The 10,710-nt window shown below is 40.6% G+C and overlaps 1 protein-coding gene and 1 long non-coding RNA gene across 3 annotated transcripts; both read left to right on the top strand.

Moving 5' to 3' along the window:
- Nucleotides 1-4,919: 4,919 nt before the first annotated feature.
- Nucleotides 4,920-5,806, top strand: LOC112350901. Of its 2 annotated transcripts, XR_002993923.1 has the most exons (6): nt 4,920-4,976; nt 5,029-5,147; nt 5,200-5,302; nt 5,375-5,538; nt 5,592-5,749; nt 5,794-5,806. It is a non-coding gene; the product is annotated as an uncharacterized LOC112350901 (long non-coding RNA). The 2 variants fall into 2 exon arrangements; XR_002993922.1 differs by having other exon boundaries at nt 5,592-5,799.
- A 50-nt stretch (nt 5,807-5,856) lies between these two features.
- LOC9662099 lies at nt 5,857-8,070 on the top strand. The gene is made up of 4 exons (XM_024687928.1): nt 5,857-5,939; nt 6,001-6,061; nt 6,125-7,728; nt 7,786-8,070. The coding sequence occupies exon 3, from the start codon at nt 6,432-6,434 to the stop codon at nt 7,692-7,694; it is 1,263 nt and encodes a 420-aa protein (XP_024543696.1). The 5' UTR covers nt 5,857-5,939; nt 6,001-6,061; nt 6,125-6,431; the 3' UTR covers nt 7,695-7,728; nt 7,786-8,070.
- The last annotated feature ends 2,640 nt before the right edge of the window (nt 8,071-10,710 follow it).

The raw sequence follows: 10,710 nt of genomic DNA, 5'->3' as shown, positions 1-10,710 counted from the left end.
TACCACAGGAATGTCTCAAGGCAAAGAGGAAACTGATACAAGGTGCAAGTCACAAGAAGGTCATACCCTTGGACAAAGTTGGTGAAATCCTCTTGCCTAACAGTAGTTTCAAAAGTGGAGAAGCCTTGAAGAATGTTATCAAATTCGTCTTGCAATATCTACATGATTGTGGAGATGCAATTTACTTTGGCTTGGGACATGAAGAGGATGACATTGTGTCTCAATTTGTCATCTTGGATGTCCAATGGTTTATGAGGGATGTGGTGCGACTCTTCATACATTCCAAGATGGGCAAAGTTGAAAGTCATATGGAAACACAGAGAGTTCGGGCCCTCCGGGGCAACAATGTGGGAACCAAGACAAAATAGTGGAATACACTCTTGCAGTGCTCCATGAGATGGGAGTGATATTGCCTTGGGATGATACATGGGATGGAAATTGGTGTAAGTTGCCCAAAGAGTTGGTAGTGCCAACACTATTGCAAGAAGATTATTCACCTCCAGAATATTTAGCATCACCATTAGTGCCAAGTGACACTCAAAAAAACCAGAACTACTGGGGCAGGAGGTTTGAATGCAAAGACAAGGACTTGAAATTGTTTTCTGCAAGTATTTTCACAAAGATCCAAGTTGAGCTTCATAAACTGTGTAAGCCAGGTGTCAGGTTTGGAAATGGATGGGTGGCTTTTAAAGAGAACCTTATTGAGACAATTGTGAGAGTTGGGGGAGACATAGACAATTGGAAAAATAGGCAATGGGTTGATGTCATCATTTGCTTCCCAAAGGAGGTGAGGAATACATTAAGGCTAGATTTAGAGAAAGAAGTAGAAGGATGGATGGTAAAAGTTAGAAGTTGCATTATTAGGGTATGTATGGAGGATTGCCCATTCTTGGAAATTGAAGAAAATGTGATGAAGCATAGTTATGTGTGGAAAAGGATACTAAATCAAATGGGCAAACTAGAATTAGGCAAACTAAAATCATGGGATACAATTATTTGTTCACTAAAGAAAGTCAAAGAAGAAGCTAAAGAAAGAGGTCTAGACTACTCCCACACTTGGAAGTATTCATGTGAAGCAGAAAGTTGGGATATGATTAGTGATTTGAAGGTCTCAGATGATAATGCTTTGGCGAAGCTATTAATGCCTAATGAGCAACAACATGAAGTGATGAATAAGCTAGTTGAACTTTATGAATTCTTAAAGGATTATGAGGAGGTTGCAAAAGTCACAATTGCCAAGGCATTATTAGATGTTACTAAGGTTCCAAACATGAGAGATCCAGAGCTCAATACATTCTTCAAATATTTTGATAAAAGGTTTGATAAATTAGATAACCATTTTGACAAGGTGGATATAAAACTTAATGACATTGAAATAAATCTCAACAAACTCAAGAATGAACTTAAGTTTACCATGGATAAAGTAAATGCAATACATACAAGATGTTTGCAAATGTTATTAAAATTAGAGGTCGACTGCCCAAAGTATCCATATATTGTTGATGGGAATAATATATGGAAGAATTACAGTAAATTATTGGGAACATGTATCAAACTTCATTACTTGTGTGAATGGCATGGGGGAATTTATGCTCAAGGAGTTGGAGGTCATCAAGTGAAGAATTCTATGGGTGTTGAATTGGATCTCCCACCAAATTGGCTCGAGAAATTTGCTCCAGTACTTAAACATACATTAATCTTTTTATTTATTGGGGCCAAAATTGGAGGACATTTTGCTAGTGTTGGAGAGATAGTAAATGCAGTGGTGGATGAAATCAAAGAAAGCCTCATGAAATTTTTAGATTCACATCTTCTCAAAAGTAAATTAGTTACAAATCCCAAAAGAAAAGATGTGCAAGAGATATTTAAACTAGTAAAAACTAAATTTGGGAAAGAAGAAAAACAGAAAAACAATCATGGAAAACTATTTTTCTCTTCATCCCACAATTTTACATGAAAGAAAAATATGGGTCTGCAAAGGTATTTAGCATTTATGTTTTGAATTTTATCTAACAGACACAGATCATCAATGTATATTTTTATGAGATTATTTGGCAAGGCAAAGTACAGGTGGTGTCTTAAGTATGATTGGGTTACATTTTCTAGTAGACATTTGATGAAGTATATTTGCATTATTGTTCCAAAATATTCTTTCATGTTTATTCTAATGTTTTATATTTATTTCAATGCTTAATACTTAATGCTTCAAGTGAAGGAAAAGTTATTTAAATAATGTTATGTTAGTGATATTTTCACTTTGGCATCTTTGGTAAAGTAATCTCATAAATGAAGCTGACTGACATTGATAAACCTCATGAAGTAATGCATTCCAAAACCAGATACATACACTTAATTGTTGCTATTATTATATATTGCAAGAGACAACATTATATTCTATTTGCAAACTTCAATTTGTTATTTGAATCAAGGTCTAATTTGGAGATCTTATAAACTACACTTTCATTATTCATAGCTCCATTTGTTTATTGGATTCCAAATGAAAATCTATTTACTTCACTTTGGCTCCTCAGTTTCACATATATGCCATTTTGATGGAGGCAGCACTACAAGTGAATTCTTCTTGTGTAATTTCGTTTCTTGAACTATTCGAATTTCTCAGCACTATTCCAAATTCATCAATAAGGCACTCTCCATGCTAGAAGAAGAAAAGGCTTTGAAAGACCTCCGTGCAAATATTAAAAAAGTGAAAAACAAGTCAGCTATGGCCCCTCTATCACCCTTTCTACCTATGGTTTTGAGGCTAGCATGAACAGATACCATGTTTTTGCCATTCCAACTCGTGTCTATGTCGTGCCCCTTCCATTGTCAGCATTGCTTCTGCTCTCCAACTATGCCGTCGTTGTGCTTTGAAGATTAAAGCTGCTGAAGAAGAGAACCTATTTGCTGAAGAGAAAGAATACTTCTCAGTTGATGAAATTTTTAAAGACAAATCCATGGTAAAATAAAAAAAAGGGGCTAATTTTAACTCTTTTTTTTTTGGTTAGATTATTCACCTCAAGCTATTACACTTGCAGCAACTTTCCAAATTCATGGTGGCTTTGATATTCGAATATGTGAGATAATTCAATTCTATATTAATTTTTTAGCTTCAATTGTTTTATTTTTTCTATTAGCCTCAATCTGGCACATGTCAACCCTCTCCTCTAGAAAAAATAAAAATTGAGTTTAAGGAAGCTCTTGGCTTTTGATCAATCGATTTAAAATGTTTTTGCATGCTTTGCTCAGCCAGTAGTCTCTCTCAGAAAGTAAGACAAACTTCTCTCTTTCATATTCTCTAATCTTCCAGTTGGCCGACCAAAGTATACAACTGAAGAGCTTTCTAACTTCTTTTCCAAATTTCCAGGTGAACAAAGAGATTGTAAAGATGCAAAGGACTTGGACTTGTCGGCTAATCGTTAAGAACTTAGATTCCAGTCTTGTCCTAAGAAGAGAAGCACAACGAAAAAAATTGAGAAAAACCAATCTAGTACTTTGTCTCTCTTCTCCAAAACTAGGAGGCGTTTCTGCGTTTAATGAGGAGTGGACAAACCCCGGAAGCAACTCTGATGATTCTCGTTCCAGTGGCTTATAAAAATCACTGTCCGTCAAGTATCCAGAGGTTAACAGCAGCTGATTTCTCCGATATGTATCAGGTTATTGATTTTTATAAGTATTACAAAGGAAGCATGGGATGGATTTGCATTGTTGCGGATGGAAGTAAGTACGTTATTTATTTCGAACTGAACAGCCTCTAAAGTAATCTATCTCAGCTTTTAATGAGGAGCGGACGAACCCCAGAAGCAACTCTGATGATTCTGATTCCAGAGGCTTACAAAAATCACCCTACACTGTCCATCAAGTATCCGGAGATTTGTTATGCCCTGATTTATTTCTCCTGTCTGTATCAGGTTATTGATTTTTACGAGTATTACACAGGCCAGATGGAAGCATGGGACGGACCTGCATTGCTCCTTTTCAGGTACAAGCTAATTTCCTCAATGGAAGACTTTCGTTAACGTATCTATTTGAAGTGATGGGAGGACAGTGCTTGCCTTGATCAAAACGGTCTCCGTCCTGTTCGATATTGGGAAACCAAGGATGGCACGTTACCTTTAGCTATACTTGACGAGAACTAAAACCATGCCCTTATGAAGGTTGGTTTTGATATCATCTCGGAAGGTCGTTTAGGCCCTGGGATGATGATAGCCCATAGACTTGAACTCTGGAAAGGCAAGAATAACAACATGCTCTGCATTTGTGATAACGTGCTGAGGCTACAGGTATCCGAAAATACGGAGGTTAAAAAGAGGGTCGCTCTTTCACATCCTTATCGCCAATGGATGGATGAGAACCCTTCCTGTTTGTAAATTTTCAGCTGAACCGTTTATGGACACTGACAAGCTCCTTCAGAGACAACAGTAAGCCGTTTATTGTTTTACGCAGGTTTACGTGTGCTCATGTCTCTAGATTTCAGGGCATTTGGGTATTCATCTGAGGGTGTCCAAATGGTTACTGAAAACATGACATTGCAAGGCAAAGAGTCGTATGGGGGACGCTGTTCTGTTCATATGCTGTTTGACTATTTGAAGCAAAGATTCGCTCAGGGAATGAGATTTTGCAGGCAACAAATCCTCCCGTTATCCTTTACGGGAGGTGTCTCTTGACATGAATATTGGAAAGCGAGAAAACCTTCTGGAAGCAAAAGCTGAGAATGCTGCTCAGGTGCGGGTCATAATTGCGGTTTAATCATCTGGCTGTTGTCTTGCATGCGCAGCTGAAGTTACTGAGCCCGGTATTGAACGAAGGAGAGCTCGAAACTTTGCCAGTTTTGAAGGCTTCGACAATTCCAACGTTCTTTGACATTAGTAATGGACTTGAAGGGATCACTTTCTTGGACAAGCTGAAGTTGCCGATGAGGCTGTACGTGGAGGATCGCAGCTTTTGATTTTGAGCGAGGCAACAGAGCGAATGAACTGGTATGCTTGTCTCGCTGAAGTTCTCGGTATTAAACGCTCGTTTGAAGTGTAGGTAAAGCCTGCCATACCGATGCTGCTTGCGGTACACCACCACCTTATTCAGAACGGACTTCGCGCGTCAGCATCTCTGATACTGCCCAATGCTTTTGTACACAGACTTCTTGGCTTATGGTACTATCATTTTAACCTTTGAACCTTGCCCTTAGAAACGTGTTGTCTTCAGGTGACGACAGAAGGGGCGCGGCAACAGAAACTTTAACAAGCCAATTAAAATGTTAGTATGCAGGTCGACAATTGTCTCGATATGGGAATTCTCTTGTATCAAGGTATGCAATTCCGCAGGATACTAGGATCAACAAAATAATTATTTGTTCTAACACTGTGGAAATAACCCGAAGGTGTCGAAGCTTCTCCACAGAGCAGTTCGTGAGAAGAATGAGAGCGCGTACGCTGTATATGAGTTACCGACTGTAGATGATTTTCTTGAACGTCTTAACTTGATTTATAGGTCCTTCGATCAAGAATTTCGCCTCACTTATTTCTCCTCCAGGCTAATGTAGAGGTGCGTTCTACTTTTGTTTTCTTGTTGTAACTTATAACGGTGGAACCAATCAGATCATTCATGTCGGTGGACTTGGGTTGACGAGCGTGCTAAAATTTTATCAGCTCCAGCCAGGGCGAGCGCACAATGTGGTACTGTATTTCCTTTTTCGATGGATTTACGAACGTTCCAAAGAGAGGAACATTTGAAGAGGCAAAACCAGAAGACGGAGGTGGGATTTGTCCTTTTTTTCTCTTCACTGTTTGTGTTGTCCAGTAACAAACTAAGGAGATTATTGTGGCAAGCAACAGCTGTAGATAAAATATTGAGGGAGCTTCGAGAGAGCAAGCAGTCTACAAAATTCGGGGAGAAAAGAATCTCTAGTGTCAACCACTGGTGGACAAACTTGCTCCTTTCGTGAGGTAAACCGCTCATCGAATCTTTTTGTTCTCTCTCTCTCAAATCCTGTTTGTTTGTATGCAGCTACATGGACGAGAGAATGCAATGCAATGAGGAGAGCTCTCAACTCCTGTCAGCATCCAAGGTACGTTCGTTAACTTGAAGGTGTGTTTCGAGCAGCACCCCGCTAAATGGAAAGCTTCTGCAGGAGAGACGTTCTCAGCAGGGACGAGATTGAACCAAAGCATGAGCTACCAGGGTGTGTTTTGCTTGGATGATGGCGCGGGTTCTAATGTGATATGCTTGTGGGCATCGCGGACAGTCTTCTAAGCCTCTTCAAGCTTCGATATGGTAGCTACATTGGCTGCTACGAGCACAAAGAGACACGGTTCTATAGTGGAAGTCATAGAAAACAAGAAGTGATTTTTCGAGCTCGACACTACTGGAAAAAAACGTGATTTTTTCCCCTTAACGATAAGGGGCATATAAATTGAGTTTTCCTTCCAACAGGCAGCATGGAGCGCCTAACGGAGGATTTGTTGCTCCGGGTGTTTGCGAGCCTGGAGCTTGACGATCTAGGGAGGCTGCGATGCGTTTGTAGATCCTGGGACAGCGCCATTACTTCTCACGAATTCGCCAAGCAATGGAAGGGAAGGGACGAGGTCTGTTGTGTCTTGCGCACTAAGGACAGCATCCACAGAGAAGTGTGGTTCCCGGGCAGCGGCGCAAGAAGATCTACCGGATTGAATCCAGGGCCTCGTGGGTGTTTCTCCATTGGGGTTTCTTCTTCACACGGCCTGGTTTGCGGATTGCTACCAGAAGAGGGCCGCTACTGGAACACGCCTGACACAGCATGGAAATTTGTGGTAGGAAATCCATTGACAAGCAAATGGAGGCGGTTGCCTCCAATCGATATCCCTTCTCGTCCGCTCTACACCATGGAAAGGATCCATCTCCAGGCTGATCCGTCCAAAGGTTCCTACAAGCTGGTCATCACCTACAGTGAAGATGGCGTTGACTACCAAGTGATCTACCAGGCGCGCCAGTATGATTCAGAGTCGCGGGTTTGGACCTCGGCAGTGCCCTTTATTGGCGAGCACGACTGCGCAAACACGAAGATTGATGGCTCCGTGATTGGAAGCGCGGGGCTCCATTACCCTCCATACTTTCTCATGGCCTACAATCCAGATTCCATGGCCTGGTCTTGTCACAAGCACTTCGTTGGTGGTCGTGATCCAACTCCCCTCAATGAGTCTGTCTACAAGGAGTATAAGCTTGACTGCACCACCTTATGCGATGTCTTGAGGTGGAGAGGCAGGAATTTCATGGTGACGCACTCGTTTAGCTGCGTGGTGCTCTGGGAGCTGGACACTGTGGCAGGAGAGTGGAAGGTTTTGTCAAGCAGGCGGTATAAGGAGCTGTATGGCAGGATGCCGTCGAGAGAAAACTCGGATATCCAGGCGCTGCTTGTTGGGAGCACAATAGTTTCTCGGATCGCTACAAGACTGTGTATGCGTATGCTCCATATGCGTACAACCTCGAGGACTCAACTTGGCACTCGTCAACTTGCTCTGCGAGTGCGGACACGGACACTGCACTTGGCTGCGCATTCATACCCAGCTTCAACATCGAGCCATAGGAAAAGCATCTTGCGAGAGGTGAGTACTTGTTTTAAGAGAGGACAAAGGTTCAGCACAGGGGCGGTCCAAAGGTGGGACTTTTCTTTGTGCTTTCTTCACTGTTTGCATAACTGGAGATCTGCCGTGAGGAAGACGTGAAAAACTCTGCGATCCTGCCTGCGCTTGCGCCGAGGTAAGCTCGTGTGTTTGAGGACAAACCACCAAAATCTAAAGAGGAAAACTTATGCAGGCATAAGATCGCATCACGCCCGATCTGCTCTTACCACGCCAAGCTACGACTTGCATAGCAACAGAGCTCCTGTCAACCGACGCTCAAGGTCCACAACATTCCACTGCAGAAAAACATGTTTCTTCCGCGATTTGTGGATGCTGGAAAGGCTGCTGCTGCCGAAGGAACGCTGAGTGGGCGATTTCCTGCCGAGGGAAGAGCTCTCGGGAGAATGTGGATTGAAGGCATTGTGTGTAAATACTTCATTATTTATTGAAACATTATACTAAACACTACTTTAAACCACTGATCTGAAGAGAATGTACTAATATCTAGAGGTGATCCTCAGGCTGAATTTCTGCTGCCGCCGTGGGCGAGTGAGCTCTACCGGAGCTCTTTCCTGCCGCGACGTGCAAGCTCGAGTAAGGAAATTCTGTGAGTCACATTTCCTGCGTGCACCTCTGTAGCCCTCTGCGTTTCCTCCTCTTCAACCTCAGATAGGCATTGCTCTTACTCGTACAAGCAGACTTTTCTGTGTCGCTGTCTTTCGACAGGAACACAAATTAACAATGTCTCATACTACCACTTAATCTAATTGAACTTGTTTAGATAATTTTAGTAATTACTAGCTCATTTATATTACTAATTATTTTTAATATTTTATCTAATATTTTTGCCGTGATAAGTAGGAACAATAAATTATTATATAAGAAAACAAAATAATAAAATGTAGCTTATATATGCCGAGCCACCTGATGTATGTACACAGATATCTTATGAAATAGAGAGGGAGAGAGAAACAAAACTAGAATAAACTTGACTAAAAACTTGATTTAGCTTTGAAAAACAAAACCACCTTTGATCAAATAAGAGGGTAGCATATATTTGTTAGCATAACAAATTTAATTTCTTTCAAAGTATATTGATTCTTGATATATTATTCTCATGTATTCTATTTCTATTACTTAAGTTATTAGTGATGTATATTTGAGCACTAATCACTATATAAATTCATTGCTAAGTCATTTCTGTGACTATTGGAATTTGTCTCAATCTATTTAACTGGTTTCTTCTTAAATGAAGAAACACATTATGAGTGTTAATCTACTTAAGGATAAATATTTAGAAATTTTATTTTTACTTTGTTACAAGTAACACTACCATTAAGTGTATATAATTATGGGCATTAAATCACATGCACTGGAGCTAAAAGCAGCTTGTATTTTCTTTTAATCAAATTTCTATGCCTTTCAAAATGTTTAACTAATTATACATTATTATTTATGGTTTTATTATTGTCTTTTTTCCTTTACTCTTTTAGAAAATTCAAGTATTTTTAGGATATTCTTCAATCAAACCGTTGTGATTAACTCTAGAACTAATATAATAAAACTCATATAATACATCTGAAAATAAAATATACCTCAACTTCATTATTTTCATACACACCTCAACTTTATTCTATGCTTATATATTTTCACCATTATAAGCAAGTATAATTTCCATAGCTAAGTTATATAATCATAAAACTATAACTAATTTCCTTATGCGTGGGAATGTAATGGTGATCATCACATATACATGGCAAAGTCCAAATTAACACCACACCACATATGCAATTTTTTGCACTATGTCTTTATGTCATTTTTTTGTTTTGACATGTTAGCTTGTGGATGTGCATTTTTCAGTCCACAAGCTAGATTTTAAGCACATTTTGGATGGCAAAATGCTCAATCGATATATACGCTATTGCATGGGTGCAGGCTCTTCTGGATGGCTCCACTTGAGCACAGTCCCTCAAAAACTTTTTAACTATTTGTTTTCCAATGTAACTATAATGGTAAAGTACATATATTACTTGATTGGTTCTCTATAAATCTTCTTTGGCAGCACTGTAATTGTGAACTACTTATGAGCAATTGTCTCTATTACTAACTAACCACGTTACCTTAATCCAAAACGAAGTTAGTGAACCGTTTTCTACCAAATGTTTTTCCTCCATTACAATAGTGAAATCTTTATCTATGATATCATTGCAAGTATCACTGCCCAAGCATGGATATTAGTATGGGCTTTCCCATAAGACTCAACAAGCAGCAGATCCTTGACACTAGCACTGATAATGTTTTTCTAGACTTCAAAAGATATCGAGCAGGATGGAACCTGTTACCTCACATACCAAAGAAGTTTCAAAATTAACTTGACACCTGAAAATGCAGGTCCATCCCATGCTCATAGAAAGTGGGAGAAATCAGGAACCTATCGATGGACAAAGCCTCTGGAATGAGAGTTGCTTCGTCCGCTCCTCATTAAAAGCTAGCTGAGATAGCGGACTTCAGCAGCTCCAGTTTTAAGATAAACGTTTTCAGCTTACCTCCGACTGTGAAAATCGCAAAAGTTGATGTAAAAGCCTACTCTCGCAAAACTGAAACGTGAACTGGAATCCAAAATCTCGATACCTTCACGATTGAAGACTTCGCAGATAGCTAAAAACACATGCAAGAATCACAGTTGGACTCATCGAGCAAGGCAACGTCACTTCTCTACCTTCTTAATTAGAAAGCGTGATCGCGAAGATTGCCCTGGAGGAAGCCCTAAAATGATAGTCGTAAGTTTCGGTGGGGCGGGGAGAGAGGGCGCAGCGGGGAAAATCGAGCGGCCCGCCGGAATCTGCTGCGCTGCCGCCGAAAGATCTTGCTGCCCTCGGCCGATCTGCTCCAGGTACTCCAATCAGATATACGCCCTTGCGACATTCTCGGGATTTTGCAGCTCCGCGCAGTGATCTTGCTGCGCCTGGCCTGCCTGCACCAGAATCTGAGCCAGAGAATGGACAAGGATCCGCACTGCCGCACTCCAATCAATCTAGTCGATTTTACCTTTGGTAACACACGTTCTCGGGATTTCACAGCTCGACTCACGCCGAAGGAAGTGAGACAAGATCTTCTC

Source organism: Selaginella moellendorffii, unplaced genomic scaffold (genome assembly GCF_000143415.4).
Source record: "Selaginella moellendorffii unplaced genomic scaffold, v1.0 SELMOscaffold_55, whole genome shotgun sequence".
Lineage (NCBI taxonomy): Eukaryota > Viridiplantae > Streptophyta > Lycopodiopsida > Selaginellales > Selaginellaceae > Selaginella > Selaginella moellendorffii.
Note: the sequence above shows the minus strand (reverse complement) of the source record. Positions and strands in the feature narration are given on the sequence as shown.